Genomic DNA, 22,708 nt, shown 5'->3' on the forward strand with positions numbered 1-22,708 from the left:
GTAATGACCTAATCACAGCTGGTAATCAGATATTGCATTGCGGCTGACTACTCCGCATCTGTCCTCATAATTACAAACTCGCAACACAATGAACACTCAAATATATTAACTGAATGGTATGTGGGTATACACTATCAAAACATAATATAGTTTCATACAACAATTGCAACGAATTATGCAGTGTATTCTACGCTCTATGTGTTTACGCTGTAGGGTCATATTAGCTTAAATTTGATGAAGTATGCCTGCGTGGGCGCAATACGTTTGATGTATCAATTTCGCGTGCGTGCTGACTTGCGTCAATGTGTGTCGTCACGGCCTCAGTCATTGTTTCCTCTCAATTATCATAAGATTTGCATGCCCGAGAATATCTTCATATAGGCGATCCTCGAGGCGTAACGAGTGCTCAGTGTGTCGTATGCTTTTGTTGCGGTCTTTTGTAAATCGGTATTGTCAAGTATGTCATCGGTACCCGGCGCTCGGCGCTGTCGTGGACTTAGTAGGTCTGATTGTGACGCATCGCTGACTCGTTCTAGCGTCAAAAGCTTGAAATTATTCTTACTGCTAAAGATTATCTCTTTGATTTGCTATAATATATTTCGTATTTTAATTTTCGTATATTAATTATAACCTATATCTTGTCTGCTTTAACCAGTTTAATAACTTGAACCACTTTTTGTTCCAGGTAATTTGGATATATGGCACTCACTGCGCTGGTAATGCTTAGACAAAGTCATCCTTACCATATAACGATAATTTTGTAGCTTGGTTAAATTAAAATATTTTAGATTCTAACCGTCTTGCCATCATATAGGTATTTAGTAAAACAAAGCTGAGGTTGCGTCATTAATCCAATCTCTATTACCACAAACAGCGACTTAATAGAAATAAACTAACCAAGTTACGGAATGAATCACTAGCATAATAAACGTGAAAGTAAAGCTGTCCGTCTGTTTGTTGGCTCGCTATGGAACTGCTGTACCGGTCGTAAGGAAATTTGGCGCAAAGGAACCTTGGGACCTAGAAGTTATGGGTGTTTAAGTTATGAAATCGACGAGAAAAATATTCTGTATTTATGTATTTGTACACAGGGAGGAGTAACGAATAAATATAATAGTAAAGCGGTTAATAACGTCCTTAGAACTCGTTTATGGTTAAGATTACAATAGTATATTTATTTAAACCCTTGTTACGTTTCCCTTTTAACAAATATGAGCGAGTAATTGTTCCTCGGTCACTTATCCCGCACTTCGATCTGCAGTCAGAACACTTGGTGAGTATATTTACATAAGCGTAGCGGAAGTTGAACTCTTGAATTGAAGATGACGTAAGGGTTAGCGAAAGCTGCCTTTCGCGGTTATCAAAACCTCACTCGGAATATTTTCCCAGCGTTCTGTAAACGTTCATAAATTCACTTCGAGAATTTCGATTGCGACATTGGCACGTGCAGCCTCATGTAGCGCAGTGTCTGTCGAATGACACCTCATATAGCGGATTGTGTTTAATTATCTGAACACGCGTGAGTAACTATGCGTGTGTAACCTTTGTTTAGTTCACAAAATTTCAATTTGCGTTCCCCACATTCAATATTCCGGTAATTAAAGGTCATGTTCTGAGAGCAGATGCATCGCATCACGATTTTGATTAAATAATATTCAATCACATGAGTTGCTGTGAACCGCTGACCCTTCCGAAGTGACCTGTTGCAGGTGTATGGTCATAACTAATTTGATCGCAGCGATTCCCTCGAATTGAATTTGCCTTGTGTTTATTTTACGTTCGGCTAAAAGCACAATCACAGGAGTGTAATGGAAGTGGTTTAAATAACGAAAAATATACAATACATTTATTCACATAAGAATTAACAATTTTAAATGCTTAAATATATACATACAAATATGAACTAAAACTAGTTACTGTATAAATCTTGACCGCGTGGAATGGTCGCAAGAATGCTAGCAGCATTTCCCCGTTGAATCGCAATTCCGATCCTCTGGAATATTGAATAAAGAAATAGATATTGAACAAAAACACATACATTACTCTAATCACCCAGACCCACAACATAGGAAAGTAATGATTATTTCTCCATCAACTAATCGAATCGAATCGAACCCGGGACCTTGGAGTGGCGTGCCCATGAAAACCGGTGTACACACTACTCGACCAATGTATTATTGTTTAGTTTAGGAATCTCTTGAGTCTTAAAAAAAAATCAACTAAACTAATATTCATATATTCTATATTAAACGCTCAACGGAAGCACGACATTTTATGTCTAAAATTAAAGTTTGAATTGTAGATTCTACTCCGAATATCATTGGCACTTGCCTTCCTTAAATATGAATACTGTAGACCCCAGTTTGTATGTGCCTATTCTGATCAGTATGTATTGTCGCGTCCACCGGCTGCCGCCCCGAGGAGGGGCGTTCGTCATGGATTCGCTTTCTACACGATATACACAATGTTGGTGAAGTACTTATGGCGGTACTAACATTCTATACACGGGACAATTGTATTTAATCTCTGCAAATGTCCGTAACATCCGGTTGGTTCAGTAAAACTTTTTGGACCGTGAAATGTTATAAATGTGTGTTACGCAGACAAATCAACAGGTTGCTTAATATATTTTTTCATTTATATCTAATAATAAAGTGTCCTAGTACCTAGAGGCTGTACTTGCTTACATATTAAGACGGGTGCAATATATTCATGAGTAGGATGCCTAATAGTAATAAGTTTAATGTCCTTTCCACAAAAGTCCCATGTAAAAGTGTTTTCCTCATAGAGTGGTCGTTTGTGTTCCGCGAACCGCTGGCCGGCTGCCACGGACCCGCACGCGTCCCCCGCACTCGCAGTAAATCTATCTGAATCTGTATGGCCTATTCGTAACATTCAACTGTTTTCCATATTACGGGGACTGCACATTCGTTTCTGTACGTAAATATAACAAGAAAGAACTCCACTCGAGGAAAGACGAATTTTCGCAGCCGTGGAATATTTACAAACAGATTACAGATGAACCTGATAAGTGGGATAATCTGGTACCTTCACCCACATTCATCGGCGCTGCGAGATGTGTAAATCCACAATTGCCCTGCCGACCACGGAATATCAAATCCCTATGAAACTCTTGTGCTCGTAATCATAATTGATCTCTCACTATTCTAATTGGACCACATCTATGTGTGATCTTGGCGACGCTTTGCCGATAAAATAACTGGTGACTTGTAAATGTGGAGCACTCAGTATTCAATGTTCTTCCGGCAAAGATATATTTTTGCTTAAAATTACTGTTGCTTGTCAATCACAGTTGCTGAATTCAAGCTGTTAACTTAATTTCATATTCTATTCATATTAAACGTATGTCTTTAAAATCAATTATACATTTATAACGTTGTGTGACTTGCAGTAGATACGCGTATTTACACTGCACGCGTAGACTTTATGACCGCTGTCATACAAAATTAAGTATGTCAACTACATCATACTGTTCGGAGCGCCGGCCCCTGACTGCCGTACCCTTAAGCTGAGCGCGGAATCAAACGTACTTTTCTGCGCACTTCGTAGTCAGCTCATGTTTTTCTTTCCCAGAGCTCAACAATATTTACAAAGTAATGTGTGTGGCCTTGTTTTTGTTTAAATGTATAAATAAAATAAATATTAATAACTCGTGTTTTCGTCCACCTGCAGCGCGCTCCGGGCATTTAATCAAACGGTGACAATATTAGCGGACATGTTCCCACGGCCATTGTTAAGCCTCTACGATCTGACTCCGACATCGCTGGTGCCTCTGGCTGACGTTTCCGCGTGTGTCTCGATGTTCTAGTCTGACGTGGTTTTCATACTTCGGTAACGTTCGTTCGGTTTATTCCCTTAATCTTATGATGATTAAAAATATATGAAAATATAATTTTAGTATCGTACAAGATTATAAAAACGATAAAAGAAGCGTAAGGCTAGTGTTTGTTGATTTTTATGCAGGAAGTAGCAATATTCATAAGATCGTTAAGTGACGATTCAAAGGGCGCGTGTATAATTTTACTTCACGGATACAGTTAAACATGAACAAAATATGTGTATCACATAAGTACGAATTGACATGATTGCTAAAACCTAACGAGATAATTATTGACCTAAATGTGTTTGGAATTTTGTAAAAACTAACAAACGGACATGAATGCGAAAGGATCTTTGGAACATTGACTGACGGATAAACAAACACTAAACCGTTTTGAATAGCAAACACGTCTAAGCGATGCCGAGGCATAGTTCAAGGCTGCAGCCATTACGCCGTTACTGTGATCACGATCGGCAGCGATTACCGGACTGATGGGAGTCCGATTGGAAACATGTTCGAGCAATAATACATCTTAAGGTGATGTGATCAAAGTTATTTTTTGCGTACGTCTTATTGAGTTATGTTGCCTGGACAACACAACGTTTGACTGTTTAATCACAACGCGTTGATAATTAGCGCAGTATCTCGTTAGCAAATATTGGAGGAGACGCTCTTATTAATTTGGTAGTAAAATTTGTTAAAGTGGACTTCTGCAATGAACGCGATGCGATTTCTATATTTGTGTTCGAATTCTGATGGATCGATTTATAATAGTAAATACCTTTTTGTAATAGCGGGGAAGTCGCACGTACCTATTATATAGGAACATTTTAACGAGACGTTACACGTAGGGAACAGGCATTGCAATATATTACAGACAGGTTGTCAAGCTGAAACAAGTGCCCTCTCTTATGATGGGGGGCTGCGTCGTTGACGTCGCCTAATTGAGCGTTACACTGAGCTACGGTTGCATCGGGAATTGCGCGTTATATGATTTCAGAAAAATGATAAATAATACCTTCTACAAAAAAATGGCGAAGGCTAATTTAGTTAATTATTCATCCAATGATAATAAAAAAAAAATCTTTCGACCGATAGACTGGAAAAAAGGTAAAAATAAAAAAATTGTGAGGAATTTTCAATAATTTATATTTCTTATATTTGTTTTTAATTCTTTGAAGACTAAGAGAAAATACTATATAAGATGTAGCTGAACAAATAAATGTTTTTAATTTTCGGGTAACGTAATCGAGAAAATAAGGAAACAAAATAACTCAAAAGAATCAATTTCTCAGACTGTCGCTACAAAAAAATCTCGGCAGTTCAAATTATCTTAATTTGAATCCATAAGCCGTGCTCACGTAGTGATCTGTTTCATAAAACAGTTCTAGGAACGAATAAATTATTATCTTTATACAATAAATATCGATATAGGTACAATTATATAAAGTATGTAATGAACATTATATACTGGCTACCCACATTTCTCATTTTGTGTAACAATAATTTGTACCCGTGCGGATCGGGGGCGGCTCGCGATAATAGACAAACAATTTCGTCGATGAACCTCGTAATATCACTCAACTGGTCCTATTAATCAACGATTTGTAGTTAATTAATCGCGTCTGCCTGCGAGCCATCGCTATACATTGCGGTCATTGGAATTAAAATCACGGCTGACACGTGATTGATTTGTATCGATCATTTACTTCAGACGAGAGAGCTCGATTGCTCCAAATTCGAGCTCAACAATTAGCGTTGTAAACACACGAGTAACACACTTATACACGCTGCCATACATTTGCAGGCGCAGGAGGCGTTCTTACGAACTAATATTTGTTTGCGTAGATATGTGGACATCTAAACATTGAATTAAATAATCGTTTGGAAGACCAAAGTCTTGTAATACACTAAACTAATTACTTTGATAAATAACTACAAAACACTAAATCTTCTAATTAATCGCCGGATAGCGAATTGACGTTGACATTAATTAAGACGGATTTTTCGTTTCATATTAAATCAAATAAATAATTCTGATTACATAAAATCATTGTTCGATTATTACTTTTGTTTACAACAAATACTTGCGTCTTGTGCGAATGCTCGTTATTAGTAGAATATTATTCCGAGTGTATTTGCCGTTGCGAAACATTACAGATATTTCAATAATCCAAGAGTTCTAGTTCTCAGAGCGTTTATTGCAAATGATTGTTCTGCATTAATATATATGACTCGATAAATCAACTTAATGAGATTCGCCCGCGGAAAGAAGTCTGCCTCGTGATTTACATCTCGTCCTTGAATGGCGTCGTAACAAATACAGCTGACTACCCTTATAAAGTAATATGTAGCAATCTGTGTAGGGATATTACAAACGCTTGGAGGTTTAATAATACTATTGTAGATATAAAATATCGAAAATGAAACCTATAATTGGTAAAAGTTATTACTGACATTTATTACGATAATTCAATAGAATGTAACGTTGGTACCAATTTTTTAAATGTTATTATTATTGTATTTAATGAAATTTAAACAAGCATTCGAATCAATTTTGCAGATTAAATTACGTTTAAAACGACCACGTGTTCGGAATGTATGCATAGTTTTTGTTTAAGACTGAAATTAATTAAATATACATTGAAAAGAGTCTTAGTCATCGTTCAGTGAGCAAATCACTTTTGTTTTTAATTGAATATTAAAAGTCACTTGAAATGGGTCATCAGAGTGATTTGAAACTCGTTCCCAAATCTGGTTCGTCGCGCGTCTGAATGTTCAAGGCGATGCGACCGCCGTCTCCGCGCGTCTTGCCCAAGACCAAGAGTTGTTAATTAGAGCAGCTTGAAAGTTGATACTGTCGGTGGCTATAACACTCTTAACACTTTTGTTTTATTCTTATTTTGTCATAATGATCTAATTCACTTTTACCTTGGTTTATCTTTGCAACATTTGCTAATTTGATCCAGCCTTTGCCGGTTTGTATAATGTAATGTTTTAATTTGTATCAATATTATAAGCTATTTAATCTTAATTTGTAAGTATTCTCGTACCTTAAGTATCTGATGTAGCTGTGTAATATATCGGTCGTGCTTCTGATCTGTTCCCGGGTGCGTGAGATTGTTGTTCCATAGCGTTGTGATTGGGAAGAGACGCGCAACTGCCGCCGGCACGCGGATGCACAGCCTGTCAACTATAATACGCGCGACATTAGCTACTCATGGGTAGCGATCGTTACTTGACATTGCAAATTCGTAATCAATTCCCAAAAAAAAAAAAATTTTTTTCCGTTTACATTGTTGTTGTTTCAACGAGTTTTAGTTTAGAGTATAAATATTATAGCAAATATCTTAAAAAATTGGAATTCTGTATCTATCGGTTATCGGTTCTCTAGATAAATAAATAAATACATAACTGGTCCGTCATCGAATTCCTTAACAGCCTCGTAGTATTGACGATACGATCTAACAAATTGTTACAAAAACCACGTCTGTCTAAATCTTATCTCAATCGAGCATTATGTGTCGAGATTTCAATCAAGATGTTTTAAAAGTACAACCGACGTCTAATAATAACAATTGTTTTATATTAATGTATGCAAGCTAATATGACTCTTATTGGATAGGAAACAAGACCCACTACAGCTTCTGTAACGGAATGCCTAGTCCTCGGGCCAAAATCAATATAAACATGAATAAAAAGTCAATCGGTATTTGCATACATAATGTGCCTTTCCACTATTGTGTCGGCTTATCGTTACATCGCGTTATGAATTTATAATGCCGACCATGAAACTATCGGCTTAAGGCGCGTTGATACGCGACTGATCGCCGTGTTGTAACGAAGAATGCCGACCAGTGGGGTAGCTTAGTGAGTCCTCTCCTCTTATGTGAATAATCTGCAGCGAAGTCCACTATATACAAAATATACAGGAAGAGCCGTCGAGCGGACCCGGACGAATAATAGATTGACACTTAAACTCCTAGAACTGCCGGTAGCCTTAAAATTATTGGTTAGTCTGTTGTTTGAATTAATCGCCCCTGGCGGCGCTGGGCGCCAAATTAAGAGTCTCGACAAGTTACTTATTACAAGCGTGCGCTGTCGTCCCACTCGGTGTGCGTTGTATGTCAGTCTTGAGCGCACTTGTATTTGTTTATTCACATAATCGGTTTTGTGCTTAAACGCGGCGAAGGTCACACTCCTTTGTTCGGCGTGTCATTAAGTATGATCTGTTATTACGAGTTATATACTTGAACCTATCAATGATTTCCAAACAGAGAGACGTATTGGGAAGCTTTGTTTGTGCAAGGAGTGTGAATGACAGCAGTTTTACAATTCTTCTGCATATTTAAATGTCATAAAGGGATTTATTTAAATGCTCCCTGAAGATTGCAAGCTGCTACTGAGTGATCGTTCCTATTCCTCGGGATTTCCTCAACAACGTCTACTCCCGGTTGTTTTATTAAACATAACTTTAACAGATACCATTCTACATATATGAAGAATTAACATTGCAAAAAGAATTATACTGTAGTGAAATTTAAAATCATACGCTTTATAAAACGATATACGTACTCCCGTTTCATGTGAATATACTTTGTTCTAAATAACAATCGATTAAATTGATAAATTTCATTTATGGATGCTCTTCCATAGTCAGGTACAAAAATCTGTAGTCCTAACCTAGTGATATTTATTCACATAGTATTTATTGAGAAAATACGTGTAGGTACAGGAATACTTTATTTACTAAATAATTATTTAACATGAACTCTGCAACTACACAAACGTAAAACAAAATATTTACCTACTGTATAAATGATGACAGCATTTCCCCGTCGAAATTCCGATCCTATGGGCAAAACGATCCAGCACTTCTGTCACCAGTGAACGCAATAGGGCGAGGAGAAACACTCGTATTTTTAACGAAGCGTTTTTCACCACTACTCCAAAGACCAAGTGTTTCACAAGCAAATGGGCGAAACCTTTATTTTGAGTAAAAAAGTTTACTCTTTTTTACTCGTTGTAGAATATATTTTTTTCAAAAGTATGATAGTAAATTCAGCAAATATTACCTTACCTATAGCTGTTTTATTCCGACTATGTTTTGAACAAGGTGTCCTGTTCCTATTAGTTATTGTATTGCAGTGCTTTCATTCTTTTTATTTTGGTTGGATATGTGTAACGCCTGCCTATCAAACATAAGATGGTTACGAACTGCATAACAAAGACGGTCGCTGACTGCTTGCGATGGCTTAGTGCCCTTCCTCCACGAGGTGTATCATAGATGTGCTCAATAAAAATTCAATTAAGGACACCCTTGGCTCGGGAAAGGACACTTCGTATAATACAACGTAATAATTTATTCAATCATTGCAATTAAAAACAAGTACCAAACTAATATCACCAGTTCCCGTCAAGATATCCAAACACACAAACACATGTCCGCCGGTCGCGTGTCAAATTACTGGCGTTTCCTGTGCGTATTATAACCGTAATTATGATTTAGCCTTCACATTATTAACGCTCGTGACGTCGCGATTTGTGTATTAAATAAGTTATTACATAGAATTTTTAAAATAACATTACCTAATCTTTCGATTTTCGTCATTATGGTCCTCAGAACGCTGATGCATAAGTGATCTAAATTGTGGTCACAAAAAGAACGTGATTAAAAACATCAGTCCAGAAGCTATCTTATTTCAAAATATTGTTTTCTTATTCACTGAAATTCATCAAGTCATTGCATTATATTAGGAAATATGATCGCAAAGGTTAAGTATTTGTATGAACCTGTAGGCCGGCGCTGTCAGGCGAGAACTGTTCGATCACTCCCACGCCTGAATACTTTGTAGATAATAGATTCAGTTGAGGAACAGGCAATGAGTGCCAACAACTAAAACTGAATATTCAAGTGAAGTATAATGATGTAAGTTCACGTTATATACTTGCATACTCGCATTCCACGGACCTAACATTGTAAAATAACATTAAATCTATACGTCACTCACATTATATTGTGTTTCGTATGTATTATGGCAAACATACGAACTACTGTTACTGAAACAGATATTTTCAACGATACCGCAACGAAATTATTGGCCACAACAACTAATCTTAATGACTAGCCAATTATGCAGGATTACTTATGTTACGTCTAATTATTATAGTGCACAAGTGCACGCATACATTCATGTGCCTGATGGAGCTCCCAGCCGACACGCATAGCCGAGACGTGTCAGCCGCCGCACGAGCCACTGGTACAATGTACCACGAACAACTTAACTTCGACTTTCTGTCAACTGTCAAAATTAACGAACTCGATTAATCCATTGGAATTGAATAAATTATAAAAAAATGAGGTTACTTCATATTATTTCTTGAATCTATTAGATGTAATATGTATGTGTATGTATAAATACGAACGTGTAAAAGACACTGAGATTAGTTTATTGCTGACTTTCTTTTAAGTAGAACCTCCATGGCAAGTCGCAGCTATACACGTGACACTATTTAAATTACCTTCTTAGATAAAGTGCCTTTTATATAAATTAACTGATTTACCTAGACCACCCAACTGCACTTCTGCTGCCGCTATTGCCTCATCACATAGGAACTCGAGAAACACTTGTGTTTTCTCTGCAGCTAATCACCCGACGTGCTCGAGTCGCGCGGCTCGTGATCGCGCGGCCGGCTCTCGTGCTGATAAGGCACGCGCGATGATTACGCTGAATGGCTGTCGACTTAAATCATCAGATTATCGAATGAATTCCAACCGCGTCAAGTGTTTCACTAGAAAATCATTAAAGTATTGGCTTACTAAATTATTTCTTCTAATTAGTAAGACTTTTGGTTTCCTTAAATAACTTTGTAGAATAACATCGTAAGTTCAAACTTTTCAACAAAACTGAAAGATAAATAATCACATACATATCTGAAAATAACTCTCACTGTTTCGAAACCTAACTGTGCCAGAACAAACATTCGATGGCTATAGCTGATTTTATTGAAGCACAAACGACCCTCGCCCTTCTCTTCGTGCCACAAATGCATATGACGATAGTTAACTCTAAGCTTCGAACTGAAGATATTTTTCTAGTTTCAAGTTTTTACGTCTTTGGTTCCGTTTACAGCAGTAAACGTCTGTTATGCGGACGAGCAAGGTTATTTCTATAAACTTGCGGGAGTTGATCTGTTCACATAGGCAGTGTTAATATTATTTTTAAATTGGATGAAGTCTGCCAAATGTGCGTTAATAATGTTTGTTCCACAGGGATACGTTATGAATCCTCTCTTTTTTTCTTAGAATACATAAAGGTACTCCTCCCATTTTATGCAAATGGTTTTTTTCATTTGAATCCTAAACTTAGTGAAAACCTCATTTAGCATCCCTAAAAGATGATTTAGGTCCGTAGCATAGAAAAGTTAGAAAACTGACCACGGTTAGAAAAATTAACAAATATTGAGGATAGAAAGTGAACTTAGTATTTTAAATTCTTGCTTGTGTCAGTTTCACTTCATAGGGTATATTTTGTGATGTTGTATTTTTCGCTTACACATAACCTTGAAAGATGACGGAAAAACAATAAACATCGCGATTGAAGCGGTACATTATCACTGGTGCGCCAGTCTCCGGCGACAAATAAGCTCACTTCATGGTTGAAGTGAGTCAGGCGGCCATTTTAGACGAGTTAGCTCTGTGAGTAACTGTCCGCTGTTTCCTTGCTGCTATTATGTACGCGTGCAATGTGCATTTACGAGTCGCACTGTACTCTTAATAGTTTAATTTGAAGCGTAGTTTTTCTTTTATTTTTAATTAAAAACTGTGGCTGATTTGTTGTATTTATTATTTAGTTTTTTAGAATACCGTTACTGGAATTACAACGACATGTCATGTCATGTACATGATATGTCAACTACATATGAGTTGAATCTGGAAAATGAGTTTTTATTGATTACAACACCTACGAGGTTACACAAGATAGCAAACTTAACACATGAGCGGGAGATAATAAAGTGTAGGGTTTATTCGTTCTTTTTCATTCTATACAAACAAAAAGGTTATAAAAAGTTACTATTTTCTTAGGTATGAAAAATAAATTATTTAAATGTCATTGTTTCTCTCTCCGACTCAAAAATGATGATTTCATCGAAGCATCTGGGAGCATCGAATCACTTGTACATTTGACGTCGTCTGGTTATATGAATTCGTTAATAATATGTCACCCTTATAAAGTTATTAACATCAGTATACAGATACAACACAATCGCGGACTCGCTTCCTTGTGGTGAGACCATATTATGTCAGTAGTTGTCCCCATTGTAGGTCACTGCTCGCTGCGGCTGCGCATGCGCCAAACTATTAGCTGTGTTATCGATATAGAATAATAATAATAATAACATAAATTTATAACAAAAAATATGTTTTTGTTATATTAACGAAAATACGCTTTACTTTACATCGTTGATCTAAAGTATAAATTAATGAAGTATATAATGGTAGCGAGGGTTATGGTTATGTAATTCGAACAATCTCTTAAGGAAGGATTTAAATAAACCTGCACTGGAGCACCGTGATGAAATCACCCCTTTACTTTCTCTTTACGAGGATAGGATGGCTCTAAATTACTTTCATTTATAAATTTAAAATCTTTTTTATGTATTGTGTTGTTAAAATATCGGTATTCGATACATTCGATTCGATTTGTTTTGGCAAGAATACTGTGTTTGTTTGCAATAGGAATGAATACACTCGGAATGAACGTAAGAAGTTCACTAGTTGTGTTTTTTTAACTACTCGAGGTCAACATTTTAGCATAACAGTATTTTATTAAATTACTATACTAGCTAATTCCCGTCATTTGATGCGTAGCGATTTTTTGAGATGTTTAAATTGTTTGTTTAAAACAATATTCGTCAAGACTCACCGACACTCGAGCGCTATCGAATGCTCGTCGATGGAACTAAACCCCAGAAACAGTTGGACGACACAACACATTACGTGAACATAATGTAAGAAAATGACACAAATACCTGCACTTGCCGCCAAACTAACTGCACAGACAATGCCTACAATACTATATTCATTATTGTAATGCGGACTAAGGCCGCTTGTTGGAACAAACTAGACTTTCCGTATGTGTATGTGTATTATCGAGTAGGCGCGACATATTATGTGTGCGTATCTGCGTAATCCATACTAAGTAAAGTTTTTACCAATTTCAGAAATTTCGCATATCAAATATTTTTTTACTAAAACGGTAATGTGGGAAACCGTTGTGTTATAGACTGTGTATCGTATTTACGTCCGCCGGTGGCGAGTGAGAGGCGCAGTAACGTCCACTGCCACTGAGGGATACACGAGACGACATGAAATGATCAGTATACATGTACACTAATTTACAAATTCGTTACAGAATATCTTTTTAACTGTTGGGCGCGACTCATAGTGCTGGTAACTGTAACAAATAATTAACACTTAAAATGATTAACTATTATAAATATTTTCCTTAAACGCACGATAGTTCAATGCTAATGCGTTCACATGGATGACTCGCAATAGAAAGGCGAGACATCGCAGCGGGCAAGCGAACGCGGTCGCGTCACGAGGGCCGGTCCAGCGAAGGGACTCTGTGTCGCCGGACGCCTGGAACACATCTCAGCTGTGTCACTACTGACTCACACCCAGTCGATTCGATCTAATGTCATTTGTCAAAAACGTTAATCTTGAGACGCATATAATAGTATAATTACAAAGTCGATATTGTAAAGTGATAATATTATTTAAAGAAATATCCTACTGTGCCTAATCCATATGAATGCCTTCGTGTTACTCTAAAGCGAGTAAGATCTAACCGAAGCGCCACTCCCAGAGCGGCTTATCGGCTGTAAGATCACGGACACCTGATTTGTTTATAAAAGAACAAGACATTTCTGAACTTTAGCGAACGAACGGAGCGTTCCAACGATAAGTTGCTTGCGAAATATACGTGAAAATCCCATGGCGTTGGCTTAGGGTAACTTGCTGCTAAATTTAGGACAAACGAATCGCTGACATTAGTGTGTACTCTTATATAGTTTTACATTTAACTAATATTTTTAAACATGTCACATTTGTACTAATGCTTTAAATAACCTACTTGTGACTCGTAACTGTAAATTGATGTTTCATATTACGATTGTTCGCAAGCATTAATAAAAAAAAAAGACCAAATACTGTTTGCAAAACATTTGAAAGCTCGAGTGACTTATAGGTCTATAGCACTGAACGGTTTTAAGGCCCGAGCCGGCCGATGTGCGGAATTGTGAAACATTCCAGTTGTACAATTAGGCCATTTCAAGCTTAGACCTGAGAATGTGAGAGGCGATTGCTCAGAGAACTATTTACGAACACAACAATTTCCTCGTTTAACTGATATGCATAAAGTACTTTCCGTAAAATCGTAAAAGTTAACATTATTTAAAATGAAATCTAGTTAAGTTAGACGCGAGTCTGAAAAATGATTTATAAGTCAAGGTAAACTAACATCATAATTATCTAGAGTAGGTTTAAGTATTTTGGCAAGTCAATACGCTTTTCGACGACTCTAAAATATCGGAATACAATTACCATGTTTTACCCGTGGTGGGCCATATTCGATTTAAGTAGAAGAAATAATTGACTTCAACAATAACCTGTACGGCCTCCGCCCCCAGTCCAAGCCTTTGGACAATTAATCCTGCACAGCAAGTTATTAATATGATGCTATTCATATTATACCAAAAACTATGTAATACTGTATAATGCCGTTTGGTAAAACGATAAACGTAAATAAATATCGTGAACATCAACGCTGCCATACTGCGGCATACGTACTTGCACTTTTCGTTAGTAGAAAATATAAAGATGCTACGAATATTCCGAATATTTGTTGACGCTGTTCGTTTATTACCGGTTGTCTTAATGCTCTGTAAGTATTGTCTGTTTCTTTTCCAAACTTCCTTCTCGTTTCTTCTTTGACAAATAGCAATTAATTGAAATTTATATATTTATTATAACTACTTTCATTTATTCTAAAACTATGAACGTCTTCCAAAATAAGTCATAAGTGTAACGAAAACCAGTCGTCGACAAATACACCACCCCATGTTAACTGGTAGAATTGTATAAGATATATTGATTTTTTCACTAAAACTACTTTGTTCTTTGTAACAAGTGCTGTGTACAGATAGTTTAATAGTTGGCTGTAATTACACTCAATAGTGTTTTTGCTTATTAGAAACCTCGCGTGTCGGCCACGAATTTCACTGCGCATGTGCCATTCATGACAACTTTTCCCAAGTACCGACACGTGTTTAGTGCAGCCAATTAATCACTCGTGTTACTATACTCTGTACTGCCTGGATTCTGAGCTCTCGATTTAACAATAGGTAGCGATTCTTACGTGAATATTACTTTTTATATAATATGCGGGCGTAAGATAGTTATTATAGTAGTAATGCGTTAACTTAACGCATAATATAAATAATAATAGTAGTACTACGAACATAAACTATTTTAGACCACAAGTCATATTTGTTCGATTTGCGCGTTTTCGATTCTTGAGTCGAACATTTATTTTATGTGTCAGCTGTAAGCGAATTTACAATTTATTAAACTTAACGTAAGAAAATGTAACAGTGCTTAATTACTTAAAATAATTTAGAATAATCAAGAAAAAGAAGAAGTAAAAGAACCACACACATGATATACATGTAAAGATACTGATATAATTCTATGAACAAAACAATGATATTTCAAAACATTAGACTTGTCAAAACTATGTATTCTTTCAAACAACCTACAACACCCGAGAATAACTATTTGAAACTTTTATCTTATACGCTACTAAACGATCAACGATAGTCAGGTACATTTTCCTAGTATTTAAGTTAGTATGCTTAAAAATTACGGTAGGAAGGCCGATGGCAGGAGGGTGTTCTAACTCAGTCGACTGAGTATTTTTAAGGAATTATTTCAGAGAAATGTTGATATTAATGTTTCACATCGTGTTGGATCTCCGTGCCGTGTCAAGGCGATGGCGACAATCTGGCTCGTTTGCATTTCGTTCAGTCTATTGTCTCGCTTTGAGGTGAAGGATGCAGCGAACCGTTTGCTTGATTACATCTAATTACAGTCATGCAATCAAACTCTTAAGGCCGAAACATTTGTGGCGATGAAATTGTCCCTTGTCTTCGTTTTAAGTTAATTAGGGTCGCATAAATCGCAATATATATATAGAATTGCTTATCTTTATCGAAAGGACCTTGTTTGTTTTTAAAGCATATTTTGGGTGTTTTCCTTCGAGTAATCGGGTATCTGCTAAAGACCTTTATTGTTACAAAATTAAAATATTAAAAACGCGTATATTTCATTTCCAGGCAGCGCACGACGAACGACGACGCAAAGCAGCGCGAACACGACCCGGGACTCGCAGCTGCTGTCTCTCCTCGCGGCGCGGCGGAGACAGCTGCTGACGGGCAGGCTGACCAGCCACATCAACACCATTGCGACCTTAGCACACAAGCCTCACAAGTAATTGCAACATTTATAGAATCTGATATTACACAACTGCTTTAGAAAACTAATACGGAAATTTATAAAAATACTTTTATTTTTGCGTTGTCCTCAATACAAACCTGACGTAGTACTCAAATGGTAATCAAATCTGTAATTAAGAATCTTCTCCCAAGAAAGTTTAGTGCAACGCAATACTAGAACGTATCTCAATTTTAGCTATAAATATAGCAGTCGAAAATAAAACTATAAATTCGTTGAATTATTTAATTCAATGTTAACATTATAGTTTACTTATATATTATTTATGATAAAGGCTTTAAATTTATTTTGTGTGTTTCAGAGGTAATACTACGTTCGCCCAGTTGGAAATCAAAGATTCGAACAGCTCCCTTGTAAAGAAGATTATATTCGACAATTCTAGCAATGAAGCTATAGCACCGACATTGAGACTTGTCTCCCGTGAAGGCAATAAAGAAATACGACAGGAAGTCAAACCGCATGAAATAAGACACTTATTTATACCCCGAGTGTTGTATCAAGAAAATAAGAGTAGAGCAGGGTTTTTGAATAACAGAAGAAAGGAATTAATTAATAGAACTCTCGTAGTAGATACCACTACTGAGAGTAGTGTTGTGTATGTCCCTCCAGAAAAATTGGAAGGGCTTGATAAAGAAGTAGAACTAGACCCCGAAGAAGAGTTTCAGGTTGACGAGTCTAATCATGGCCTTTATTTACTTAATTATTCAGATACGGATAATATTACACAAAGTCATCCAAATTTAAATAAAGTCGCATCTAGTAATGAAATTAAAGATAATTCTAAGTTTAATACTGATACTACGACTACAATACCGTATATTCAAGAAAATGAAAAAATTACTACAATACCAGATAGGCAGGAGAAAGAAGAAAAACTGGAAGTTAATACAATAGCAAACAGTACTGATATTCATAAAACAAGAGTCGAAAATGTAGATAATGACAAAGATAAAGGAAACCAAACTTTATTTATGTCAGAAGAAATTTACAACCATTTTCGACCTCTTGAAAAAGAATTGCCCGATGAAGACATGGCCCCATTTATATATTTTGGTCAAAAGTTAGGAGGTCCAGGTTTCAATGATAATTTAACTAATTCTCCTTTTCTCTCAGCATCAACAAAATCAGTTAATTTCATAGCAACACCAACAGAGAAGCGAAAATTTAATTCAAGGTATTCTGCTACCGAAAAGTATAAAAACAATAGCGCTGGAGAAGAAGAAATAAATGAGGATATGGATGTATCCGTTGTAAAAAATATAATAGAAAAAAATAAAATAAGAAACACGGTAAAAGGACCTGCGCCAGCGAGACACGTAGGATTAGTTAATGCTTATAGAAAATATTCAAGTACAACACAGTCAACTCCAAAGCCACAGTCGATTGCTCAACTGAATGTAACCGAGCCAATTGTACAAAATGTTACGCCAGAAAATTTAGATATAAGTAAAGAAATCTCACGCTTGAATAGCACTATACTAAAAGATTCCATTAGCATTGGAAATGTCACAAAGGACGTTTCTACAAATAAAACAAATCTCACATCATCACCTCCAAGGAATTACACACGAACGTATTTTAATTTACGTAGACGTCCGTCTAGATTAACTACTTTATCAAGTACTGAAAATGTCTTACCCGAAACGACAAATACGACAACGACCGAAAAAGTTTCAACATCCGTTTACACTGCTGTCGTCACATCTGTATCAATAACTTCTTCTATAAAAGGTCATAACAAAACAGACTCTTTAGTAAAAGAGTCAGATAATAATACTGTGACTGAAAGTGTTGAAGAAAAAATAAAAAATGATACAATTCCAAAGACAACTTTATTAAATGAAACAGAAACAACTGTTTTGTCATCCTCAACTCTGAGACCGAATAGACATAAAATAAGAATAAGAACAACAACTACGGAGGGTCCTTTAAATTCCAATCCCAGTCCAACGCCTGTGTCCGATACTCCAAAACTAACAGAACTTCCTCTCGTTAGTGATAGATACATGAGTGACTTTGGACAAGAAACGACAACTACGAAGATATCCGACAGACTAGCGACTCTATTTGGACTTAACAACACTTTTGATAATTCGACAAGTGGGGTCACAACGAGACCAAAAAATAAATTGCGACGACGTAGACCAACAACAACGACTAGTACCACCACTACCACAGCTACTTCTACTTATGTTCCTTTGACTACAACCTCCACTGAAGCAGCAAATACTAGACCAGCTGTTTTCCTTCCAACTACAATATCCACAACTCAAACCATACATACCACTGAAAACGCCATCAAACCTTTCATCGTTACATCGCGAACATCTTCAGAATCAAGTTCCAAACCGTCCGTATTAACTTTACAAACGTCCAATAATTCAAACGAAACGGCAGTCACTAACAGTACTAAGGCCGAGAGGGACGAATCACAGAATGAGGACGTTGTAATTGAAGCTGAAAAAACTTATACCGCATCGTATGTCCTAGCTGGTCTCGGGTTCCTTCCGGTCATAGCTGTCGTAGCTTTTGTTTTAAGAAATCTCCTTAATAAGAAAACCAAAGAAATCGATACCGAATATGAAGGCTATTTTGACGACGGTGGTGATATAAAGAAGGAATCACCTATAACTCCGGTTGCACGTCCCCCGATACCCACTCCAAGTAAACCCGACCAAAAATGGGAATTCCCAAGGAACAAACTAAGATTACAGACTTTACTGGGACAAGGAAACTTTGGACAGGTAAATAAATTAATGAAATAAAAGTAATTTACGCAATAGTTAAGTTTCATTGTTTGGTCGTTAAACAATTTTTGTATAGGTATGGAAAGCTGAAGCAGACGATTTAAATGGTCACGATGGTTTAACACGGCTAGTCGCAGTGAAAACTATAAAGGAATCGGCTTCTCAAAAAGAGAAGCAGGAACTTTTACACGAAATCTACATCATGCAGAAGATTGGGACGCACCCGAACGTGGTTACGCTTCTAGCTTGTTGTACCGAGCAAGGTCAGTGTCTCCTATAAAGTTGAATAAGATAACGTTATTGAATTTATTCCGCTAGTGGTCATCATGTTAATAATAAATTAGTTATGATTATGTTCTTATTTAATTGCAGAGCCGTATCTACTTATAATGGAGTATGTAATGTGTGGTAAGCTGCTAACATACCTTCGCGAGCGACGTTCCCGGCCCGATCGTTTCAGCGGCAGCGGCGCGCTCACATCGCGAGACCTTACCGTATTCGCTTACTGCGTCGCGCGAGGCATGGACTATATTGCGTCCAAAGGGGTAAGTTTGGGCTGAGGTTGGTGTCAACTACACCTAACTAAGCTAGGAGAATTTCATTGCAACAACAATAACAGTCTGTCAATTTCCTACTGCTGCACTAAGGCCTTCTTCTCTCCCTTTGAGGAGAAGGTTTGGACTATATTCCACGACGCTGCTCCTGTTGCTTGGTGATTTCATATGTGGCAGACTTTCTTTGAAATTAGACATGCAGGTTTCCTCACGATGTTTCCCTTCATCGCCGAGCTCGAGATGAGTTATAAACATAAATAAAGCACATAAAAATTCAGTGGTGCTTGCCTGGGTTGAACCCGTAATCATCGGATAAGATGTGCGCGTTCTAACCACTCGGCCATCTCGGCTCTGGCAGAATTTAAAACCACATTAATATTTTAAGTACCTTAGTCGATATTATAAATATTCAATTCTTTTTCAGATTGTGCACCGCGATCTGGCAGCTCGCAACGTGTTGGTGGACCACAACAAGCTATGCAAGATTGCGGACTTTGGCATGTCGCGCAGCGCGGGCGCGTCGGCGCGCGGCGGGCGCGGCGCGCTGCCCGTGCGCTGGATGGCGCCCGAGGCGCTGCTCTACAACGTGCACAGCCACCACACCGACGTGTGGGCTTTCGGCATTCTGCTGTGGGAGATCGTCACGCTCGGTATGTCATAGCGTGATTAGAACGTAGGTGCAGCTGCAATAGATATGAAGTTGTTGACGACCCCATTTGTTTGCAGGCTCGACGCCGTACGCGGCTATGTCGGGGCGTGAGGTCCTGGCGGCGGTGGCGGAGGGCTACCGATTGGAGCGTCCGCCTCACTGCAAACCACAGCTTTATCGCGCAATGCACGCGTGCTGGCACGCCGATCCTTCACAGCGGCCCAGCTTTGCGACGCTCAAGGCGCAACTGGCGGAGCTGCTAGACAATGAGCCCGCAGAGGGCAACTACGTCGACCTGGACTCGTTCTACCAGGAGTCTTCCGTCTACAGCGACCCGTCGGCCATCATACACGACGACGATGGGCTGTCCGCCGAGTACGACAGGGAACGGCGGTGTTTTAGAGAGTGAGTGTTGTATGTTGTCGCTGTTATAAGATCGTGGTATGAAATAATTTGAGACAAAACGTTTTATAGATTACGCGTAATGCTTTTATATCGCCTTTTATACCTACTTTGTATTAGTGTTTGGGGTGTGAATTGAAATTTTAATGTTGTTTCAGATTACAGACGGGACCACCGAAATTCGAAAACAGGCCCTTTAATTTACGAGACGAAGAACTCCGAAACAAATTCAGCATCGGGACACCGCGGATGGGAGGATTCGGAATTCGGGACATAACTTTCAACGAGAGGAACTTCTCCGACGGAGAGTTCAACGACCGGAACTTCCAGGAAAAGAACTTCCCGGAGCGAAATTTCACCGACAAAAACTTTAACGATACGAACTTTACAGAACGTAAAGATGGCAAACTATCGACGTCTAGTTTTCACAGAGAAAGAGAGAGAGAGAATCCTTTAGTCAGTAGGAACAGCTTTAACGGGTTTCCGAGGATCGGGACGCGGGAGAACCATTTCCAAATGACGCCAGAGGGTCGTAACAAGCGAGTGTCGGAATTCGAATGCGATATTTAATTAGTGACAGTTACGGGAATGGATTTATTTAATTAGGTGGCCGTATAAGTTAATTGTAGGCAAATTCTCCATAGACTATATTCTAAATGACTAGTTTCTGGAATTGACCTTTTAATGTGTCACAAACACTCATAAGATTTTGTATACAGCGTTCCCAAACCTCTGCGGGGTCTGCGTTGTAAGGTTTCAGATGTAATTCACCATTAAGTCCTTTTAGTATTTGTAACGTGTTAAAAACCTTACACGAGTCCCACCTAAAAGTATCTCTTAATAATTTAAATGTTATCTCATTGTGATTGGATCGGAATCCTTCTCTTCGTCGCGGCGATGCGCGCACATGACAAATTATGCTTTAAGATTTAATTTCAATCGATCTGTGACTTAGATCTGTGTTGATATTGTACATACGTTTAATATATAGCAGTATTCGTTTGCAGTGAACATCTTGATGTCTAACAGTAGAAAATAAATATTGTAAATAATAGTTACGCCTTTGTAGAATAAGACTTGTAAAGTATATAAAGCACAATAGGACGACCTCCTGACCTTTGTTAGACACGATGTGTGAAAGATTTTCATTATATAAACTCAATATTTTCTTTATTTTTAATCTGTATTAATTTTTATATAATAATAAAATATTTTGTTTTTCGTTGATTTGTATGAGTGGATTTATCCTTTTTTGAAGAAATAATATCACTGTAATAATAATTTTATATATTTACCCGTTAAATTATGGTGCTGACAGAGTTTTTTTGTATTCTTGTCTATTGTTTATGTAAATATTTAACAAATTTTAAACATGTGTTACTAGAAATAAGTTTTCTTTCATTTCAAATCTCAGTTCAATATTATCTTCTAGTCTCTAAAATGTATAATTCTATTGGATTGTTAAATGATCTGATTATTGGATAAGTTTAAAAGATTTATTTTCAAATAAATAAAGTATTAAAGTTATGTTTTTTATTTTTTTTGCAAAAGTTACTTTTGTAACGCAAATGGTCTAGGATTCCGTATAGGAGGAGGTTCCTTCTGATTTGGGCTCAAGGGAAATAAGGCTGCCATTCATTTATTTATATTATGACGTGTATTACACTTAAATGGTTGATATTTATTAACTTAAGAATTAATAACATTAAGTGCTTAGATATATAAGAATATCGATTAAAATAGTTGCTGTATAAATCTTGACCGCGTGCAGTGGTGGCGAGAATGCTAGCAGCACTTCGAGTCGCAACTCCGATCCTCTGGGCTCAAACTCAAATTCCTTTATTCAAAACTTTATACAATATAGAAGCATTACACTTACTTATTGATTGTCCAATTAACCCCTAACACCGGTTCGGAAAAAGAAACACCCTGACCTGA

At 37.3% G+C, this 22,708-nt stretch overlaps 1 protein-coding gene across 1 annotated transcript in view; it reads left to right on the top strand.

Annotated features, from left to right (window-relative positions):
* The window catches only part of LOC124530197, an 80,405-nt gene extending 58,143 nt beyond the window's left edge, over positions 1-22,262 (top strand). Inside the window, exons 2-8 of the mRNA XM_047104211.1 lie at positions 16,241-16,394; positions 16,720-19,162; positions 19,242-19,428; positions 19,538-19,710; positions 20,144-20,369; positions 20,446-20,773; positions 20,929-22,262. Coding sequence (XP_046960167.1) covers positions 16,241-16,394; positions 16,720-19,162; positions 19,242-19,428; positions 19,538-19,710; positions 20,144-20,369; positions 20,446-20,773; positions 20,929-21,340 — 3,923 coding nt within the window. The 3' untranslated portion in view covers positions 21,341-22,262. The remainder of the gene's footprint in view (positions 1-16,240; positions 16,395-16,719; positions 19,163-19,241; positions 19,429-19,537; positions 19,711-20,143; positions 20,370-20,445; positions 20,774-20,928) is intronic.
* Positions 22,263-22,708: the final 446 nt, after the last annotated feature.

This window comes from Vanessa cardui, chromosome 6, assembly GCF_905220365.1.
Source record: "Vanessa cardui chromosome 6, ilVanCard2.1, whole genome shotgun sequence".
In the NCBI taxonomy this organism is placed as follows: domain Eukaryota; kingdom Metazoa; phylum Arthropoda; class Insecta; order Lepidoptera; family Nymphalidae; genus Vanessa; species Vanessa cardui.